Source organism: Eubalaena glacialis, chromosome 11 (genome assembly GCF_028564815.1).
Source record: "Eubalaena glacialis isolate mEubGla1 chromosome 11, mEubGla1.1.hap2.+ XY, whole genome shotgun sequence".
NCBI lineage: Eukaryota > Metazoa > Chordata > Mammalia > Artiodactyla > Balaenidae > Eubalaena > Eubalaena glacialis.
In genome coordinates, this window is record NC_083726.1 from 17,927,362 (window position 1) to 17,947,022 (window position 19,661).

The 19,661-nt window shown below is 47.0% G+C and overlaps 1 protein-coding gene across 2 annotated transcripts in view; it reads right to left on the reverse strand.

Moving 5' to 3' along the window:
• Nucleotides 1–19,661, reverse strand: part of CHST11 (carbohydrate sulfotransferase 11) — a 271,589-nt gene that overhangs the window by 139,338 nt on the left and 112,590 nt on the right. For both annotated transcript variants that reach the window (XM_061205219.1, XM_061205218.1), the window contains exon 2: nucleotides 6,499–6,584. In XM_061205219.1, coding sequence (XP_061061202.1) covers nucleotides 6,499–6,584 — 86 coding nt within the window. The remainder of the gene's footprint in view (nucleotides 1–6,498; nucleotides 6,585–19,661) is intronic.

The following is a 19,661-nucleotide window of genomic DNA, read 5'->3' on the forward strand; positions in this document are numbered from 1 at the left end:
GACCAGGGCACCTTCCCTGGTTCAAGAATAATGAAGCCACTGGCCACAGTGGAAAAGGCGGCCCATTGTCCCCGGGTTTTGCAATGGGCTCTGCTCATCTATTGTAATTTGCAATTAATAATGAAGCATTCTCCCAAGTGCTGTATGTAAGATCAAGTTGATGTAATATTTCATCTTTGCCAGCCAGCTGCCGTTCTGCTAGGCTGACAGTAAGTAATATCTTTGCATAAGGAGCCGGTCCACAACTAAATCAATTAATCCCTCTTCAGCTGGTAGACAGCTGTTGGGTCAATGCAAGATAATTAGAGGGACTCGTCATTTACCAGGTGGTTGGTAATGAAGGGATTAATTGACCAGAGTTGGGGGCTGTACAATGTCTGCTCTCTCTTGCCTTCCCCAGTGGACACGGCCATTCAGCATTGTTCTTCCTGAACGATTCTCAAGGCAGAGAGCCCTTTCTCCCTTTCATGCTTATTTGTGAGACTGAAGCTGATCTTTCAGAAGCACCCACCTGATGTCTGGCTTGGAACAAGTCTAGGTTCTCCTTCTTATGGGATCAAGAGCTAAGTGGCTCAAGTTTCGTTTACACAGGGCTCCACCCAATATTCTGCCCTAGGGCTCCGCTTTTTGGGTTTGTTCACATAACGAGTCTCCAACACTCAGGGCATTGACGCAACAACCTTCCGTCCCATGCAGCACAGGAAGGAATGTGGTCTCCGTGTCCTGGTGGATGAGGCTGAGTGCAAATAATTTACACGGGCCTTCATATAGAAAGACAGTAGAAAAGATAGAGAGCAACCTCGATGCACATGCTTTGAGTTGCTTTTCATGTTATGGGTTATGCAAGAATCAAAGAATCGAAGATTTTAAAACTGGAGGGGCCCTTACAGAATCTCCAACCCACTGCTTCTGAGCTCTGGTTGCCCATCAGAATCACCTAGGGAACTCTGAAAAATACTGACACCCCAGCCCTATCCCAGACCAACAAATAAAATCAGAATTTCTGGCGGTCTGGGCACTGGTCATTTTTTCAAAGCTCCTGAGCGCAGGAGGTGTTGAGAAGCACGGGTCCAGTCTAACCCCTTCATGTTACAGATGAGGAGGCTGCGGCAGGGAGGGGCCAGACCTCCTTAGAGAAGCCCCGGAGCTAACAAGTGGCCAAGTGAGAAGCAGCAGCTGGTTTGTAAGGTGCACACCATCTCCAGGGGGCTCCTTGGGACCACCAACCTGCCGGTGGCTGAAGACTAAACCCTCCAGAAGGGCGAATGAGCCTTATCCAGCTGGTACCAACCTGCCTTGCCTGCCTGCTCTCCAATCAGCTTCCAACATGCTCTTTCACGCCAGCTACAAACCCCTCACCATTCTCTGAATGTGCCATGGACCGTCGCACCTGTGCACCTCACTCCTGCTGTTCCTTCGCTCTGGGAGGCTGTTCCCTCTTCTCTGTCCGGTGAAGTCTGATGTGTCCTCAGAGGCCTGGCTCAAATGCCACCTCCTCTAGAAAGCCTCGCACTGTGCCCTGTGCCTCAAAGGGTTAATTGCTCACTCCTGATTCTCCCATAACCTTTCAGAATGCTTCGATCACACAGCACTTGTCATGTTCTATTACCTACATGCCTCTCTTCCCCACGTCTTTTTCCTCTGTTTATCCTATGAACATCTGTAGACAAAACGAATCTTGGCAAGCCTTGCTCAGAAAACTATTTAGGTTGGAGCTAGAAGAGTTTCCCACCCTCCCTTGGACAATTCAAGCTTTTTTCAATCTAAAACTTAATCAAAGACCCCAACTTCCAAATGTCACCAAGCTGTGCTATCCTACAGCAGAGTTCTTGGGGGTGACTCCTGCTTAGTCTGGCTCCAGCCAGGAGACAAAGGCCCCTCCAAAAATATCGTGTTCAGTGAGAAAAAAAAATCTGCAACTGTTCATTGGACATCTACTGTGCATTCCATACCATTCCATGAGCCTTGGCCCCTGCCTTTGGGAATTTTACCACTATCCTGAGCACGTCCCTGATCTCAGCTTGAGTCACCATGAAAAAGAACCTCAAGGGAGCATTTTTCCCCCTGGGAAAGATAACGGGATAGGCTCTTTCCCTCCCACTATCTCGCCAGGTCAGATAGACCCGGCACTACCATTCAGGGACTGTGGGATCTTGGCAAATTGCTCAGTCCTTCTGAGCTTCAGTTAACTTATCTGAAAAATGGGGCTATCAGATTTTAGGATTGTTGTGAAGATACCATTAGATATGTGTAGAAAACACCTAGAAGAGTCACTGACGTGTATTATACATTCAATGAACAGTAACTTTCTTCCTTTCTTTCTCCCTTCCTTCTTTCCTTCCTACCTCCCTTCTCTCCCTCTCTCCATCCTTCCTCCTCGAGCCTACCTTATGGAGAAGTAAATTTACTTTTAACACATTGAAGATTGCACCAATAAAGATCCAATTTTATTATTATAATAAAATGTTGACTGGTCAAAATATTATCTTGACTGGTTCTCAGAGGCCCCTAGGAAGGCCCGCACGCCCCTGGTACATGAGTGAAGACCACCTAGACTCAGAACTTAGGAGTTCCTGGTCAGCCCCTGGGCTGAGTATCTGTATTCTCAGAACGTGGTAATCACAGAGCAAGTATAAACGCTAAAGAAAGAACCAGGCAGGGTAGGGCTGAACCACATGAGTGATGCTGGGAAGATTTCAGGGAACCCACGGGAGGACCGGGAGGTGGGCGAGGCAGGACTCACCCTCGCTGGCATTTTAGGGGCAATTATGCCCTATTAATGGCTAACGGCATAGCTCTGCCCTGCAGTCTGAGCTGAGCCGGGCGGCCCACAGATGTGCTCGGCCCACAAATATGCAGCTGGCAACTCTTGAACTTACGGTGACTTGACGCCAGCTGATCTGATCAGCAATTACGTTTTATTTTGGGGCCAGGAAGACAGCAGAGAACCAGGAAAATTATAAGACATCAGAGTGCAGTTTTTCTAAGAATATCAACTAGAAACTTTTTTTTCACCAATTGTTGTTTTAATGGTTAGGGGTTTGTGAGGCACTAAAATAAGAAAACCTTGGACACTAAAATCAGATTATAGCCAATTTTCCTAAGGGAGCTTTTAAGAGTTTGTCCAGTGAAAATCTGGATAAGATTTTTTTCTCTCTCTCTCTCTCTTTTTTTTTTTTGTATGGGGTAATTCCTGCCAAGAGAACTTTGCTGGTGCCAGTGAATACAGCATGGAGATAAATGCATCTGTAGTTCGTCCTGGATCTGAATCTTTACTCTGCTTCTTACAAGCTGTGTGACAACCTCCTCAGCCTCAGTTCTCCCATACATAAAATGGGGGTGCACTACCTAGCGCGGGGCTTAATACAAGCACTCCACGAGATGTTTGTAGGCATCTAGATAGCATCTGGCCTACAGTACCAGTACCTGGTAACTAAGATAGTGTTTCTCGCCATTGTGTTGGTTTTCTTATCATCTAAAATAAACAGTTCCTATTTTCACCGTTATATATCAAACCCAAATCACCAGTCAACATAAAATGGGGAAACGGCATCTCCGGGAGCAGTTCAGTTTCTAGCAATTACAGGGCTTGTCATCTGCCTCTGTGATAACATCAATCCAGGCTTAGCGGCTTCCACAGCTTGGCTGGTAGGGGAACACGAGAAACCACAACCAAGCCCCAACGGATGCAACGTTTGCTAACGTCTCAGGGACACAAAACCCTACTCAACTCAACAGAAACTCCTGCTCCCTTCTCTCCTCTGAACTCCCCGGCCCACGGCAGCCCCAAAGATCACCAAGACGGTTTCTCTGAGAAGCGCCACCGACGGAACGTGCGTGGGAAGAGAACATAATTGCAGCTTGTAAAGGAAACCAGCCTAAGAAAAAACATCCTGGGACAACATCCCGAGGAAACGGGGAGATCCTCCTGCAGGGACATTTTCCTGGTTACCAGCAAAAGGGGCCAGACAGCTTGCCCGTGAGTGCTTGACGGAGGCTGATGACTCAGCCACCTAGGCTCTCACAAATGGCTCCCAGAGCTGCCTCTCCAGCCCCATCTTCCCTCCCGGGTCCTAGGCTTCTAAGTGAGCATCTGAACCCAACACCATCAGATGGAAGGGATGAGCTCTACCCAGGAAGGTTCTCTCTCCTCTGATTGGTTTACAAATGGACCAAGCAGGGTCCCCCCTCACCAGATAACCCACTCAAGCCAGCTCTGGGATAGCAAGGAGAACCAGACACGTAAGGCTAACCACACACAGGCCCTTGCTCACCCTTCTGTGGCCAGTGCCTGCCACTGTGCTACACATAGTGGGCACTCGTAAGAGTGCGTGAAGAAATGAACGAGTGAATGCATGAATGAATCTGGGAATGAGCAAACTCCATAAAAGGCACTGAGCAAGGCACATCTTTTCACGGAAGGCTGCAAGGCAGGAATTGTCAGCACCGCGTTATAAAGGAGAGAGGCAGTCTCAGAGGGGTTACATGTCTTGTGCTCACTCACACAGCTGATAAATGAGGAGACCAGGCTTCGAACCCAGGTCTGACTCTAAAATCAAGGTTTCCACGAGTGAAGCCATTCTCATGACCGTGGTGATGACGGATCGTGTTTACATAGCCCTTGACACATCAGAATTATTTCATCCTCCCAACGTTCCAGAGAGATGGGAAAGCTGACCCCTATAGAGGACTCATCATGTATGCAAGGTTGTACAACCAGCTGGAGTTGAAGTAGGAATTTAAACCTGGACTTTCGTTCTTTCAATCACAGATATTTGGGGCCACCCACTACAGGGACACAAGAGTGACAGGCGCAGACCCAGTCCATGGAATTCTTGTCCAGAGGGGCATCTACTTCAGAAATGGCTCCTCCCATGACACCCATATGCTGCCCATAAAATTTCCTCAGGAAAGCAGGAACACTTCAATGGTTTGGTTTTGAAGTAGAAAATGATCTGAGAACAGAGGATGTCAACTAAAAGAGAGGGATGCTTTGCATCTCAATAGCATGTGTTGTTTTCAACATGGCTTACCAGAAATCCTCTTCCCTAAGACCAATGTGTGAACAGGCTGGGAGACTGACCTGTAATAATCAGATTATTTGGGCACCAAACAAAACCCAAATACAAAATAACCAACAAGGAACTACTGTATATAGCACAGGGAACTATACTCGATATCTTGTAATAATCTATAATGGAAGAGAATGTAAAAAAAAGGATATATATTTTTATATATATATATGTATAACCGAATCACTTTACGGTATTCCTGAAACTAACACAACATTGTAAATCAACTATGCTTCAATAAAAATTTTTAAAAAACAAAAACAAAACAAAATACAAATTCCCTGCTGCGTCACCAGAGAACCCAGTAGAGGAGGCCTCAGGCAATCTGAGTTTGCAATTACCTGGCGAATCTGGCCTCATCACACTGAGCTCCAAAGTGGTGGGCTGATAGGGGAGTGAACTAACATGGTTAGGCCACCCATTTTGCACAAACTCAGGAGTCCATTTTTCCAGACGGGAGTACGGGTGAAAGACAGGATAGAGATGTGGAATCAGAAAGTTCTCAGGCTCATCCCTTTGCAAGACTTCTGGGAATTCATCACTTTTGGGGAACCAAGCAGTTTCTTCCTCTAACAAGCACCTTGGTCCCCAGAAATACTAAATCAAGAATTTGATACAAAATAAAGCTCAAAGATTACAGCCAAAGCAGTACATTTTCCCCCCTTTCTCACCAGCTGTCAAAGGTCAGCTAATGGGCCACTCATTCACCAGTTCTTGGCATCACAAGCTAATTTATGTTCCCGCAAAAGGACCAGCCTTGGAGTCTCCACGTCAAGACCCACACACACCAACAAGGCCATCACCGTGGCAACCAGGCCTCCTCCCTTTGCTCCTAGCTTTCCATGGAGGGCACTTTGCCTTGGTTGGAGCTTATTTTGCTCAGAGAGGAACTCTTTTCATAATCAAGTCCAACTTACTGTGACAGTCACTTAAGCAAAAAGTCTCCCCACCCAAGGGAGTCTTGTCAAACTGACGCAGGGAGGTGCAACTCTTGGGGACATCGTTGGGCTCTAATAACCAGACGTGGGAGCTGGGTGGTGAGTTCACCCCCACGTGAGCCTTCTTTGGGGGTGTCAAGGGGGAGACTGCACAGCCTGGCAGGCTCTGCAACTTCAGAGTCCCCTTGCTGGCATCTGCAACTGTATGGCTCTCAGGGATCCAAAACCTGGGCAGGTCTGAAAGCTCAGCCCCGCACTCCACCAAGCTGTTCCTCTCATTCTAAATACCTCTCACTAGAATTTCAGAGCCATACACATAGTGTATGGGTGACCAAGAAAGCAACCACTTAAGGTAAAATGCCAGGCAGTGGAGGGAAGTTTCAAATCCCCAAAGACCAGAATTTGGGAGTCTTTCAATCCCTCTCCGCCCCCCAAAAAATTGACACATGGAGACCAAGCTGAGAAGCAAGGACATTTCCAGGGCTTACCTGGATCGGGTTGTAGAGTTCCTGCAGGGGGCTTCGGGACCCCTTCCGGCAGCAGATGTCCACACCGAAGGGGTTCCTCCGCATGACTGAGGAGAGAAAGTGAAGGCTCATCAGAAATGAGCAACAAACATTTGCTGTCTGACCAAGAAAAGGGCACAGAGGAGGGAAGAAGAAACAGTTGGGGAAGGAAGAGAGAGAACAGGCTTCCGGCTGAGCTGATCCTTTGCCTGGTGCCATGGGGGCCCATGGGTTTTCCCTGGCCTTCAGGCTTGTCCACACCCAGAAGGACATAAATAATGCTGAAAATTCTGCCCAGCAAATCCTTCAGAAAACAAGACAGGCATCTAAAACCCTGAACTTTTGCAGACGACATTGTAACGGTTGTCCCAAGAGAGCGAGTTCTACCAACGCCAGACTTGGTGATATTTTTAAAATTCGGCAGCCTTCTCCCTCCACAATCAGTTATGACCTCTTATTCCTGGTTCCCGAGCTGGGTGGTGAGTTCACCCCTGTGGGAGCCCTCCTTCGGGGTGTCGAGGGGGAGAATGGTGCAGGGCCTTCCCCGGGCGGGCTCTTCCCACTGGGTAAGTCAGAGGGCCAGCCTCCCCAAAGCCTCTTGTACATTAGGTTATTGTTAATGACAATATCAGCTTGAGGCAGAAAGGATGCGGGTTTATGGTTCTGGATGAGATTTACGGTTTATGGTTCTCATTGTAAGGATGAGCACTTACAATGAATAAAAGAGGAGGAATTCAGTGAACTTCTCAAAAACCCAACAGCTTTGAGGATACCAAGAACTGTTTTTCAAAGGAAAAAAGATTCTTTTTTCATTCTTCTTGTTCACAAAACACCCTCACTCGTGAAGCCCCTTGCACAGAGTTTAATACATAGTCACCCGCCTGACAATTATTTGTTGAAGGGAGGGAGGGAGGGAGAAGGAGGAGGGAGGGATGAATTAACAAAGGAACAAGTGCTTCCTTCTCATATAGGAGGCCGTTTTCCTGTGGAATGACACTGTAGGGGCAGGGGGGGGAACAAGGAAAGCAGATCCTTTCACAGGCCTAAAGAATTCCCCCAGGGCTTCCCTGGTGGCGCAGCGGTTGAGAGTCTGCCTGCCAATGCAGGGGACACGGGTTCGAGCCCTGGTCTGGGAAGATCCCACATGCCGCGGAGCAACTGGGCCCGTGAGCCACAACTACTGAGCCTGCGCGTCTGGAGCCTGTGCTCCGCAACAAGAGAGGCCGCAACAGTGAGAGGCCCGCGCACCGCGATGAAGAGTGGCCCCTGCTTGCCGCAACTAGAGAAAGCCCTCGCACAGAAACGAACGCCCAACACAGCCAAAAATAAATAAATAAATAAATAAATTAAATTAAATTAAAAAAAAAAAAAAAAAGAATTCCCCTCGTGTAGTGACAGTAGGCAGGACACCCCTGAGCAGACAGCCTGGGTTTGGATCCTGGCTCTACCTCACACCTGCTGTGTGACCTTAAGCAAGATACCTAACCTTTCTGTGCCTGTTTCTCCCTCTGTAAAATGGGGGTGAGAAGAGGACCTCACTCCCTCTGTTGGTTGTGAGGATTAAATGAGTTACTACTATATGCAGAATGCTTAAGCCTGGGGCTGGCCAAAAAGTGTCTGTTACAAATTTCTGAAGCTACTGGAGATCATCAACTAGGTCTGCACAGAACTTATGACAAAAAGCGCTTGCCTCCTGGGAGGGAAGGTGGAAACTTCTTTATTCTCGAACCATCAAGGGAGCTGATGAGAAGTTACCAGACCTCAAGCCGGGCTTCGGGAGTCTTACAGGAAAGCCAGGCAGATGAGGAGGGCTGGCCGGAGGGGGATAACTCAGGCCCCTCTGCTCAGAAGTCAACCTGAGGTCAGAATAGCGAGGAGAGCCATCTCCACAAGCAGCCGATTCCTCTGGAAGGTCTCCAGGAGAACTGACTCCTTCTCATGCAATTCTCCTTTGACTCGTCACTTTGAGCCCCATGGAAGCCCTGAGAATAAATAAATCATCAATTCCAAGAAACTTGAAGCTGTTTTCTCTCACTTCCTTTGCCTCCTAGAGCAGGGTCAGCCAACCTTTTCCATAAAGGGCAAGAGAGTATTTGGTTTTGCACCACACAGTATATGGAAACTTCTCAACTCAGTTGGGGCAGGGCAGAAGCAGCTCCAGACAACACACAAACGAACGGGCGGGATTATGTGCCAATACAGCTCCATTTCTGGCACTGAAACCTGAAGTCCATGTAATTCTTACGTGTCAGGAAATCTTCTTTGGATATTTTTCTTTTCCCAATCATTTCACAAAAACAGGCGGTGGGCTGGATGTGGCCCCTGGGCTGTCGTTTGCTGACCCCTGCCCTGGGGTAGGCAGTACAAGCCCCAAACACACCCGACGTGCCCTGCAGCCCTCTCTGGGGAGGAGGGGATCCTGCGGGCAAATGTCTACACATAAAAGCCATTAGAATCTGAGTAAGTGGTCCGGGAAGACACTGGTTCTTTGTTCTTGCACGGGTGTCTCCACAACAGGGGAAAAATCCATGTTGTGTTTTTCTTTAATTTATTACTTCATTTTTCATTTCCACCCAAAACGAGGTAAACTGTTAACTGCACGCAGGTTGCCCTCAGCGCACAAGGACACAGCAACACTTCAGGGGAGACAAAACAGCCGTAAAACTTGTAAAATTATGCCCACGCCATGCAAGATTAAACTCCCCCCATAGAGGCAGACAGTCTCCCCAAGACCTATGGCTACGAGACCGCCACGGAGAAAACCCCACCACAGAACCCATTAAAAGTCAGCTTTTATGGGGGGGCAGTATTATTTAATTGGTTTCTTTTTCTAATACAAGGCCTTTAAAATGCTTTGACCTTGTGGGCCCTTTCCCAAGGCCGGCCGCCCTCGGGGCCTCCTGCAGGCCTAGCCCGTGACTTCAGTGGGTGCCCCACGAACCAGCTCCGGCACCCCAGGCCACAAAAGCCAGGTCCTTGGGTGCTTATTATGGGGATGATAACAATCCCACCATTTATGGAGTACGCCTTGTGTGCCGGGCACTTGGCCCAGCATAATCCTCCACACAGTAAAGGAAGTACCTGTATTTTCCAGATAACCTCTCTGAGCCTCCCTTAACCTCAGGAACTTGACCAAGGTCAAGGCCATGCAGGGAGAAAGTTGCCAAGCTGAGACTCCAACCTGATGACTGAGCTCTTTCATACCCAAATGATAGCAATGAGGACCTACTTGCTAGGGCCTGGGAGGCAAAGGAAGGGCCAGCAATCATGCACATGGGTTTATTTATCCTGTGTGCCTAATGCATCACAGGAGGTCGAGTGACCACCACACGCAGAGGGTGGCAGCTAACATTTACAGGGCACCCACAGTGCACCAAGCAGAGCACACATTTAATCCACATAACAACCCTATGGGGTGGGCCCACTACTGTCCCCACTTTACAGATGGGAACACTGCGGCACAGTAAGGTTAGGGAACTCGCCTAGGTCTCGTGACTAGGAAGAGATGAAGACAGGATTCTGACATAGGCAGCCCATGCTCTCGGCTGCTAGGCTGGACCAACGGCAGGTGTCAAGTCCACCATCTCAATAGTTTCCTCCTGGCCCCAGACCTGGTTGGCTGACTGCTTCTAGGACAGGTGATTTAAAATGTAACCCAGTATTATACGAGTCATCAAAATGATGTGATGTGACAGCCAAACTATTAACTAACAGTTATTGCCCATATTCATTTTCTTACTGAAATTTTTATTAAGCACCTAGGATATGCCAGACATTAAGTAAGGGGGGGGGGGTAAAAACCCTCTCCATCTTATCCATGTTGTTTCTCTGATGCTTGGCACACAGTAGGTACTCAAAGAGGTTCATGAATGATCTAGGATTTAAGGCTTCCTTTACACTCATCAGACAGATTGTTTCCTGCTATGTAAAAAGGAAACTGCCAGTATCAACAGGCTGCTGTTATTTTTTTCCTTTGAAAATGAAAGGTCTGATGATCAAAAGCCCTAAGAAAGGAGTCCCTGAGGACATTTAACGGTGGCCTTCCGCTGCCCACCTGCCACCACAAGTTTTATTTAGCTACAGCACTTGTTTTCTCCTTTCTAAACTCAAATCAATGAAATGCAAGACCATTTTATAAGAATCTAATTGGTTCAATTCACAGTATGATTTCTTGGACCCAGAAACAGTTGGGTATACAGATCTTCCTTGACTTAGGATGAGATTACGTCTCAATAAACCCATCGTAAGTTGAAAACATTGTTAAGCTGAAAATGCATTTAATACACCTAACCTACCAAACAGCATGGCTTAGCCTAGCGTACTTAAAACATGCTCAGAACACTTACATTAGCCTACAGTTGGGCAAAATCATCTAACACAAAGCCTATTTTATAATCAAGTGTTGAATATCTCATGTAATTTATTGAATATGGTACTGAAAGTAAAAAACAGAGCGGTTGTCTGGGTGCAGGATGGCTATGAGCGTATCGGTTGTTTATCCTGGTGATCGCGTGCTCACCAGGATCTGTGGGTCCCCGCAGCTCCCTAGCATCACCAGAGAGGATCAGATCACATATCCTAGCCTGGGGAAAAGATCAAAATTCCAAATTCAAAGTACAGTTTCCACTGAATATGTATTGATTGCACACCATCGTAAAGTTAAAAAATCGTAGGTCAAATCATTGTACATCAGGAACCGTCACTTTTCCAACATACATGAATGAAGCTAAAATTAAAACCAAGCCACCCACTCTTGCCGCTTCACACTATGATGAAGAGAATGCTCATAAGTGGACGCTCCACTCCCAGTTGGCTGAGAACAGGTGACAGAAGGCTACCGAGTGACAAAGGAGGGAAGCCCGTCTCATTCCCTGAGTGGTTTCCTGTGACCCTGCCTGTGCAGTTAATTCGGGTCTAAAGACATAAAATTAAAAGCTGTGGGATCCAGGGTGGAAACTTGCTTTTGCTGCACCGGAATTCTCAACTGGATTACAGTCCAGCTCCTTCAATTCACAGAAGAAACTCAGAGAGCTGAAGCATTTGCCAAGGTCCCCAGAGCAGCCAGCGGCAGAGCCTGGGCTGGAACTCAGGTCTTATAAAATACAGCACTAGCTAATAATAATAATCATGAGAACTAGCATTTATCGAGAATTTACCACGTACCTGATGCCTGACTCGAGGCGAAGCATTTTTTTATGTTGCTTCATTTAATTCTCATCAAAACCCTGTAAGTTAGAAATCCTGAATAATAGCATTTATTCCCATTTGACTGTTGAGGAAAACAGAAGCCCAGAGAGATCAAGTAACTTGCCCGAGGTCACACAGCCAGCAAATGGCAGAGCAGGTAGCAAATTCAAACCTAGGTTGTTTCTGGAACAGGAGGTCTTCATCACCTTATCATGCTATCGCTAAAGGCAGGCAAAGATGCATTTACACTTAGAGCTCCCACCACAAAAATCAGTGCTCTCACTTCCCTCAACATTCGAGGTGAGGCACTTCTGTACTAAATCACCCAAGTCCAGATGGGTCTCCACTCCTCCCACTGGCCAAACAGCCCTAACACCCAGCGGACTCCGGACACTTTTCAAATCCCTTCATTTGCTAACAGCCTGGGCATGCTTCCTCCGTCACTGCATGCTCTGAGCGCACAGCAGTGATGCAATTACAGAGGTGTTTTCTCCCAATGCACCAATTCGTGCTGGTGCCCTGGTCCAGTACGGTCCAGCCCGTCTGTCAAAAGGACGTTGGAATGGGGCAGTGTCTGAGTCAATCTCATCAAGTCAGGAGAAGGGCAAGCGATACCCGACTCCCTGAGAGGGAGCCACTTCCGTCAGGACGGGCCATGCTGCTTTCAGCTGTGGGACCCACAGCTCGCCCTGAAAGGCCCTACATCACAGCTCTCCCCCATCCGCTTCAGACGTCACTGTGCTGAAGGCACACCGGGATGAGATGGTCACCCAGCAGCACCCTGTGGAATGAGAAGGTTCAGGCGCTGGAGTCCACTGGAACCGGATTCAAGTTCTAGGTTAGTCTTGGGACACTGGGTCAATGTCCTCATCTCTGAAACTCAATGTTAAAATGCAGCAATAATGCCTAAATCTTAGGGTGGTTGTGGGAATTAAATGAAAATGTAAAATTACCTGGGACCTGGCACCCAGAACCGTCCATGGGAAAAGTCAGAGGCCTGATCCCCTAGCTCTGCCACCACACGAAGCGTCTCCCTTTGAACACGGTCTCCCTGGGCCTCAGATTTCTCCTTGGTCAGGTGACGAGGTCAAACCATAAGATGTCTGAGTCCCTTCTGACCCGAAGTTCCTAATTTCTAAGCACAGGACAGCAGGAGGTCTCCCTGGAGAACCGCAGGTTAAAAAAGCCCTAGAGAAGACCTGGGTATAAGGGGCAAGGGTGGAGGAACAGAGGACCCGAGTGGCGGTTAAGCAGGATTGAGGGAAGGAGGGAGAGGAGAGTATGTGGCCAGGAGAGGCTGTGAAAGGAAAAGCAGTACTTGGCTGTGAAACAGGTGTTCCATCAATTTCTTCCCAGTCTACAACCCACTACCAAAGGTTGGGATGAAGAGGTTTTTCAAGTGGAAAATACCTTCTACAAATAATAGTAATAGTAAAAATAATCATTATTATAAATGGGGACCCCCTCCCCCCAAAAAGCCCTATATGGAAGCAGAGCTGGGGGGTCTCCAGCACGGGCCTCAGGGGCAAGCTCTCAGAACAAAACCCTCTCATTCCAGTCGCCCAAGGGCTCTGGCCTGAAATTCCACTGGGAGGGAATCAGGTTAGGAAATCCCAGAGCGGGAAGAAGCCAACCTTGTACCAGATGCACACGTGAACCTCGCCTTCAGGGATTAACTCACATCCTTCGGAGTTCAGCATCGCCCTTGGGACCACCACTCTCCTTTTAAAATGCAAAGGAAGAAACCCCCTTTGAGGCACTCGCTCACACTAGAACTTGAATGTGGTTTGTGGCTGGATCTCTGGAAGGAATACCCAGAACTGGAGAACAGAGGAGAGAGCAAAATAAAGGGAAGGGCGGGGAGGGGTGGGAGAGCAGTGAAGCTCCAAGGGCTATTCTACATCACACTCTGGCTCAGAGCTGGCTCCAGCCTAAGCAGTTCTCCGAGAGGGAAAGAGAGGTAAGCAAGACCCTGTGAACACTGTGGTGCGGTCTGCTAAAATTTTTTAAAATGATCGGGAGGAATCTGCATGTCTGTGTGATGTAGTTTTACCTCAAGGACTCCGAGGCACTTTGAACCCATGGGCCCAGGCCTCAGCATTCACTGTCTGCAAAGAATTAAGAATCAAAACTCTCCAGCAATCCCACTCTTGGGCCTATAGCCAGAGAAAACCATAATTCGAAAAGATACATGCACCCCAATGTTCATTGCAGCACGATTTACAACAGCCAGGACACAGAAGCGACCTAAATGTCCATTGACAGAAGAGTGGATAAAGAAGATGTGGTACATAATAAACAATGGAATATTACTCAGCCATAAAAAAGAATGAAATAATGCCATGTGCAGCAACATGGATGGACCTAGAGATTGTCATACTGAGTGAAGTAAGTCAGACACATGAAAGACAAATATCATACAATATCGCTTATATGTGGAATCTAAAAAAAAGGGTACAAGTGAACTTATCTACAAAACAGAAATAGAGACACAGATGTAGAAAACAAACTTATGGTTATTGGGGGTAAGGGGGAGGGAGAGATAAATTGGAAGACTGGGAGTGACATATACACACTACTATGTATAAAATAAAAAACTAATAAGGACCTACTGTATAGCACAGGGAACTCTACTCAATACTCTGTAATGGCCTATATGGGAAAAGAATCTAAAAAAGAGTGGATATATGTATATGTGTAACTGATTCACTTTGTTGTACACCTGAAACTAACACAACATTGTAAACCAACTATACTCCAATAAAAATTAAAAAAAAAAAAATCAAAACTCATGTTTAGAGACTGAGGGGTTCTTAGCCCCATCTGACCACCCCTGCTCATTTTCAGAGGAAAAAACTGGGCCCCAGGAGGGCACAGAATGGCCAAGGGTCCCACAGCAGGGCTGGGAGAGCAGGACCAGGCCTGCCCTCCCCTAGGCTAGCTGGTCCCCTCCAACTCGGGTCCCTGGCAGCCAAGCCCCACGCGACCTCATTTGCCCCTCTCTATTCCCCTCTAAGGGAGTGCTTAGTGCATAGTAGATACTCACACATTTGTGTCAAATGAATGAAAATAAACCAACAGGTCAAGTGACCTGAGGGTTTCACCAAAGATATTTTTTTCAGCTAAAAGGTATCAGGCCAATCCACTTACTAATAACAGAAGAACAAAGAACAGAAGTTGGCATGTTCTTTCCTAGCAAACTTCCTGAACATTCTTTCATTGGCCTTCTTAGTCAAAGAGGTTAAAACAAACAAACAAACAAAAACATAAAGCAAAATGAATGATGTGTTCTCGTGGATCTGTCGTGTGCCTGAAATGAGTTTGACAAGCACTCACTCCATAAACGTTAGCCTGCCTTACTGTCTCTCCCTTACTCCTCATGACCACCCTGGAGGTAGGTGGAATCATGTCCATTTTGAAGACCAGGAAACTGAGGCTCAGAGAGATTGAAGAATTTACCGGATGACACAGCTAGTGAGTAGCTCAGCTGGGATCCAAACCCTGCATGCTTCCCCTACTCCTCTGAAATGAGACACGTTACAGCTCACAGACGTTCAGGACTGGAAGAGGCCAGGCAAAAAGGCAGTCCTGAATATCGACCCAGTGTTCTCCAGCTAACCAGGACCTTCAGGTGTTTTATAGACACTCAGCACACTTGTGTTCACAGGTGACTTTTCAGGAGCCCCAAACACTGAGGTGGGAGCCGGGTTCAGCCTAAGCTGCCATTAATACCTAATTAATAAACTTCAATTTTCCAACTTCCTATTCCTTCCTTCTCACAGTCCCTCCAACAGGGACATCCCAGAGCCATTCAAAAACATCTCCAGATCTGCTTCTCCTTATTGGACACCCTACAAGCAGCTAGAATAATGAGGGATCTGGGGTTTAGACTTGGGACTAATCTGAACCCTTACTATAGCTAATTCCCATGTCAATCTCCCCTCCTACTTACTGTAAGCTCCTCAAAGCTCCTGATGTCTAACCTGTGGCTGTAGAACTAAAATGAATTAAACTTTCCGGAGATGAAGGTCAAGGGTATAAATCTAAGAATTAGGTGAATGCGCTTGGTATAACACAAGAAGAGAAAGAACACAGCTTCATCTAAAAGCCAGGAGATTTACTACATAGAAACCTTCCACTGAGGGACTCTGACACTCGGCTTTGAAGAATATACTGTATACATTACAACACTTACCTGCCGGGAGAAGAACTCGGCTATCACATACACTCACCAAAATCCATGGCAATCAAACCACCCCCTCTTTTAGATGATCCTGGCCCTTCTGTGAAAACGTGCCCAGAGCAGAGGGTTGTGCCAACTTCCAAAAAGCACAAGGTCCCTGCCCAAGTGCAGCCAGCTGTCGACCAGATAGGTTAGTACAGACAGAGGCACATCTAGGACAAGCAGAGTCTTTAAAGACCAGCTGGTGCTATGACTCCCATACCAGTGAAGGGCCCGGGTATGTACAGCTGGGGAAAAGCACCCTCAGAATTGGTTCTGACTGAACCACAGACATGGCAGGAAGCAAAGCTCAATAATGACCTTTCTGGCCAGTACAGTTTGTGGTCCGCCTACTTAGAGAGCATGGAAGAGTCAAAGGAGAGAAAAGGGGGGAGGATGGGGTGAATCCAGTAGAGCCCTCCTCACCCCAGCCCCATTTCACAGGTGAGGCAATAGACACAGGGCCATAAGGGACTCACTCCAGGCCCCATGGCTTGTTAGAGGCAGAGGTATGGCTAGAACAAGGGTCTCCTGACTCCTGTTCCTCGTCCCTTTCTCCTTTTGAACCCGGTTTACACGTGATGCTCTGATATTTTCTATTCTCTTCTATTTTTCTTTAATATTAGTACAACTCATTAAAGTGATTTTACAACCTACCGATGGGTCGTGAGACACGGTTTAAAACTCCCCAACTTAGACATCTTGAAAGAATCAGGTCAGGGATAACAGTGCTCGTTTAGGTTCAACTTGGGGTTGCTGAACACAATAAACACTGATAAGGAGAACTCATGACTTCCACCCCTAAAACGTCCCTCTCCCCGATGTTCCCCATTGTAGTAAACACCACCACTATGCAACTAGCTGGGCAGACTCAACAGCCAGGAGTCATTCTTAATTCCTGTGCCTCACCTGCCATCACCCCTCCCCCCATCAGCTCATCTTGGTCCCTAACACCTGGTCCGAGCCATCATCAACGCCCCTGGGACCAGGACGAAGTCCTCTTAACTGGTCTCCCTGCTGCCATCTTGGCCTCCCTACCCTACTCCCTATCAGCGGCCAGAATAACCTTCTCAAAATATAAACCAGTTCACAACATCCTCTCTGCTCCGAAGTCTTCCCACCATCTTAGAACAAAATCCAGAGTCCTTTCTATGGCCCAGGAGGCCCCACGTGACCCACCTGCCCACTTATCACCTCTCCTCTAGCAACCACCATTCTATTGTACCTTCTGTCTTTATGAGTTTGACTCCTCTAGGGACTTCATATAAGTGGAATCAAACAGTATTTGTCCTTTATGTGTCTGGCTTATGTCACTTAGCGTAATGTCTTCAAGGTTCTTCCATGGTGTAGCACGTCAGAATCTCCCTCTAAGGCTGAATGAAATTCCACCGTATGTATATCCACATTTTTGTTTATCCATCCATCCACTGATGAACACCTGGGTTGCCTCCGCCTTTTGGCTGCTGTGAATAATGCTGCTATGAACGTGGAGGTACAAATATCTGGTTGAGTCCCTGCCGGGGTTTTGCTTTCTAAGCTGTCTCACTGGGACATGGAGCGTGAACCCGAGATAGGCCAAGAGGCTGCTGGGTGAGTGCCTTGACTGGTGGCCTATGAGTGGGCGCTGTGAGGATGCTAGGTGGTCACAGGAGCGTGGCTCGCCGGGCGTGACCTCAGAACCGTGGCCTTGGCGCGAGACACCACGGTCTGCAGTCAGCTGCCACTTTCACTGGGTCTTAGAGCAGCGAGCCCAGTGGGCGGGCAGGGAATCAGAATGGAATGAAGCCCCCAGGTGGGGTTTGGTCTTCTGTGGGGAGACATTTGAATCAGGCAGTAAGTGACTTGAGTCTGGGTCATGGGTTACAAGAGCACCCACTCGGGGGCAGAGCTCAGCTCCCCAGCCAGGGGTCGGCTCACAAAGACACTTCCAGCCACGGAGGCAGTAACCCCAAAAATTGCTGGAGGTGACCCCAAAATTGTTTGAGACATCAAAATTGCTTCCTTAAAAACCCAGCATGATTTCAAATTAAGTACCAAAGAAGTCCAAAACAGGCAAATATAAAGACACAGAAAGTAGGCTAGTGGTTGTCTAAGGCCGGGCGTAGGGAGGCAAGGAACAGTAAATAGATGCAAAAGTTCTTTTTAGGGTGATGGAAATATTCTAAAATTAGAGTGTGGTGATGGTTGTAGAACTCTGCAAACATACTAAAATTCACTGACTTCTACACTTAAAGTAAGTGAATTTTATATGTAAATTATATCTCAATAAGGCTATTATTTTAAATAAGTACAGAAATGCTTAAGAAGAAAACCCATAAGATTAATATTTTTAAGATTTTGACCTACTCAAGTAGGAGGAGTTACCCTGCCTTACCAATATGAAGGATTTAATTGAACAATTTATTTGACTTGAGATTTTAAGTTGAAATCTTCTACGTTTACATATAATATTGGAGCATTTAAGAAACTTAATGTTTGTCATTGAGGTATTAGATTTATATTATTTAAGTATTTGTTTGTTAATCAGACATCTGAAGTACTCAAAAAGGACATTAAGTATATGAGATTTTAAGTGCAATTTAAAACGTTAAAAGAAGGTGAAGTTTGTCCAAGGGTCAATGATTAATCAGAGGCTATCCTAAATGTAACTTAAAATTTACTAGATTTATGAGTGGCAGAGTAAGATTCTTAACGGAAAGGCTAGCTTGCTAGATTTATAACTTAAAGTTCTTTAAAAGCTTCTTTTGTACACAACTGTCACACTCAGTGACATGAAAACGCTCACATTAACAGAGGATTAACAGGAATTGGCACCTTCGGGCTGGTCTCAGGGTGGAGACGCTGAGCATCTCAGGTGAAGGAGAAGCAGCCCCCAACCCAAACCTCACCACACATTCCTGAAAGCCCCTACAGCGGTGGATGAATTTTACTGTTGAGAAACCTAAGAGCCTGTGGAAAAACACAGTCCAAGGAATTAAATTGGCAGTTTACCTAGGAAAGCCCTTATAAATTACCTTTTATGGTCACCTAAATAAAACAAGAGAGACAGCACGGCGGTCCACATCATATTAATTACATTCTACACACCTGGAAGGAATAATTAATGGGCATGGTACAGTTAATTTTCATTTACCTTTCCTTCCCTGCTGGAGAATTTCTACACTCTCCCCTGCAGTTTTCTTGGAATGCTTATAAATTTATTTTGCAGTGATGCAGATAATATGCCAAAATACTTTCTTCCCTGTGGCTGGTGCTCCAAGTCTGATTTTACGACTGGAGACATTTATGTCTGCCTCTGGGCTTCCCCCACAGCTTCAGAGACACGGTGTAATGAATAACTCGGCTGCTTGAGAAGGGAAATATTCTAGGTAACCCTTCCTCAAGCTACTCAAGCATGGCAGGGCATTAACCCCAAACCTACTCCTTAAAGCCATCCCCACAAAGCTAGCTGGCTCCGGGCAGGATCATTTCACGCTGATACAGCCGGGCTGTGCCGGGCACCCCCGTCTCTTGCACAGGGTTCTTCCACTCGCTCCCGGCCACACAGCCTCTTCAAAGGCCCAAGGGGATTCTCGCCCATCCTGTGTCTCTCTCAGGGCCATCTGGTCAAAACTTGCTCCTGCCTGGGCTCCTGCTTTCTTTCCCTTTTCTCCACCCTGCCCATAGTGTCGTAGGCTGAATACTGTCCCCCTCAGAACCTCAGAATGGAATCTTATTTAGAAATAGGATCTTTGCA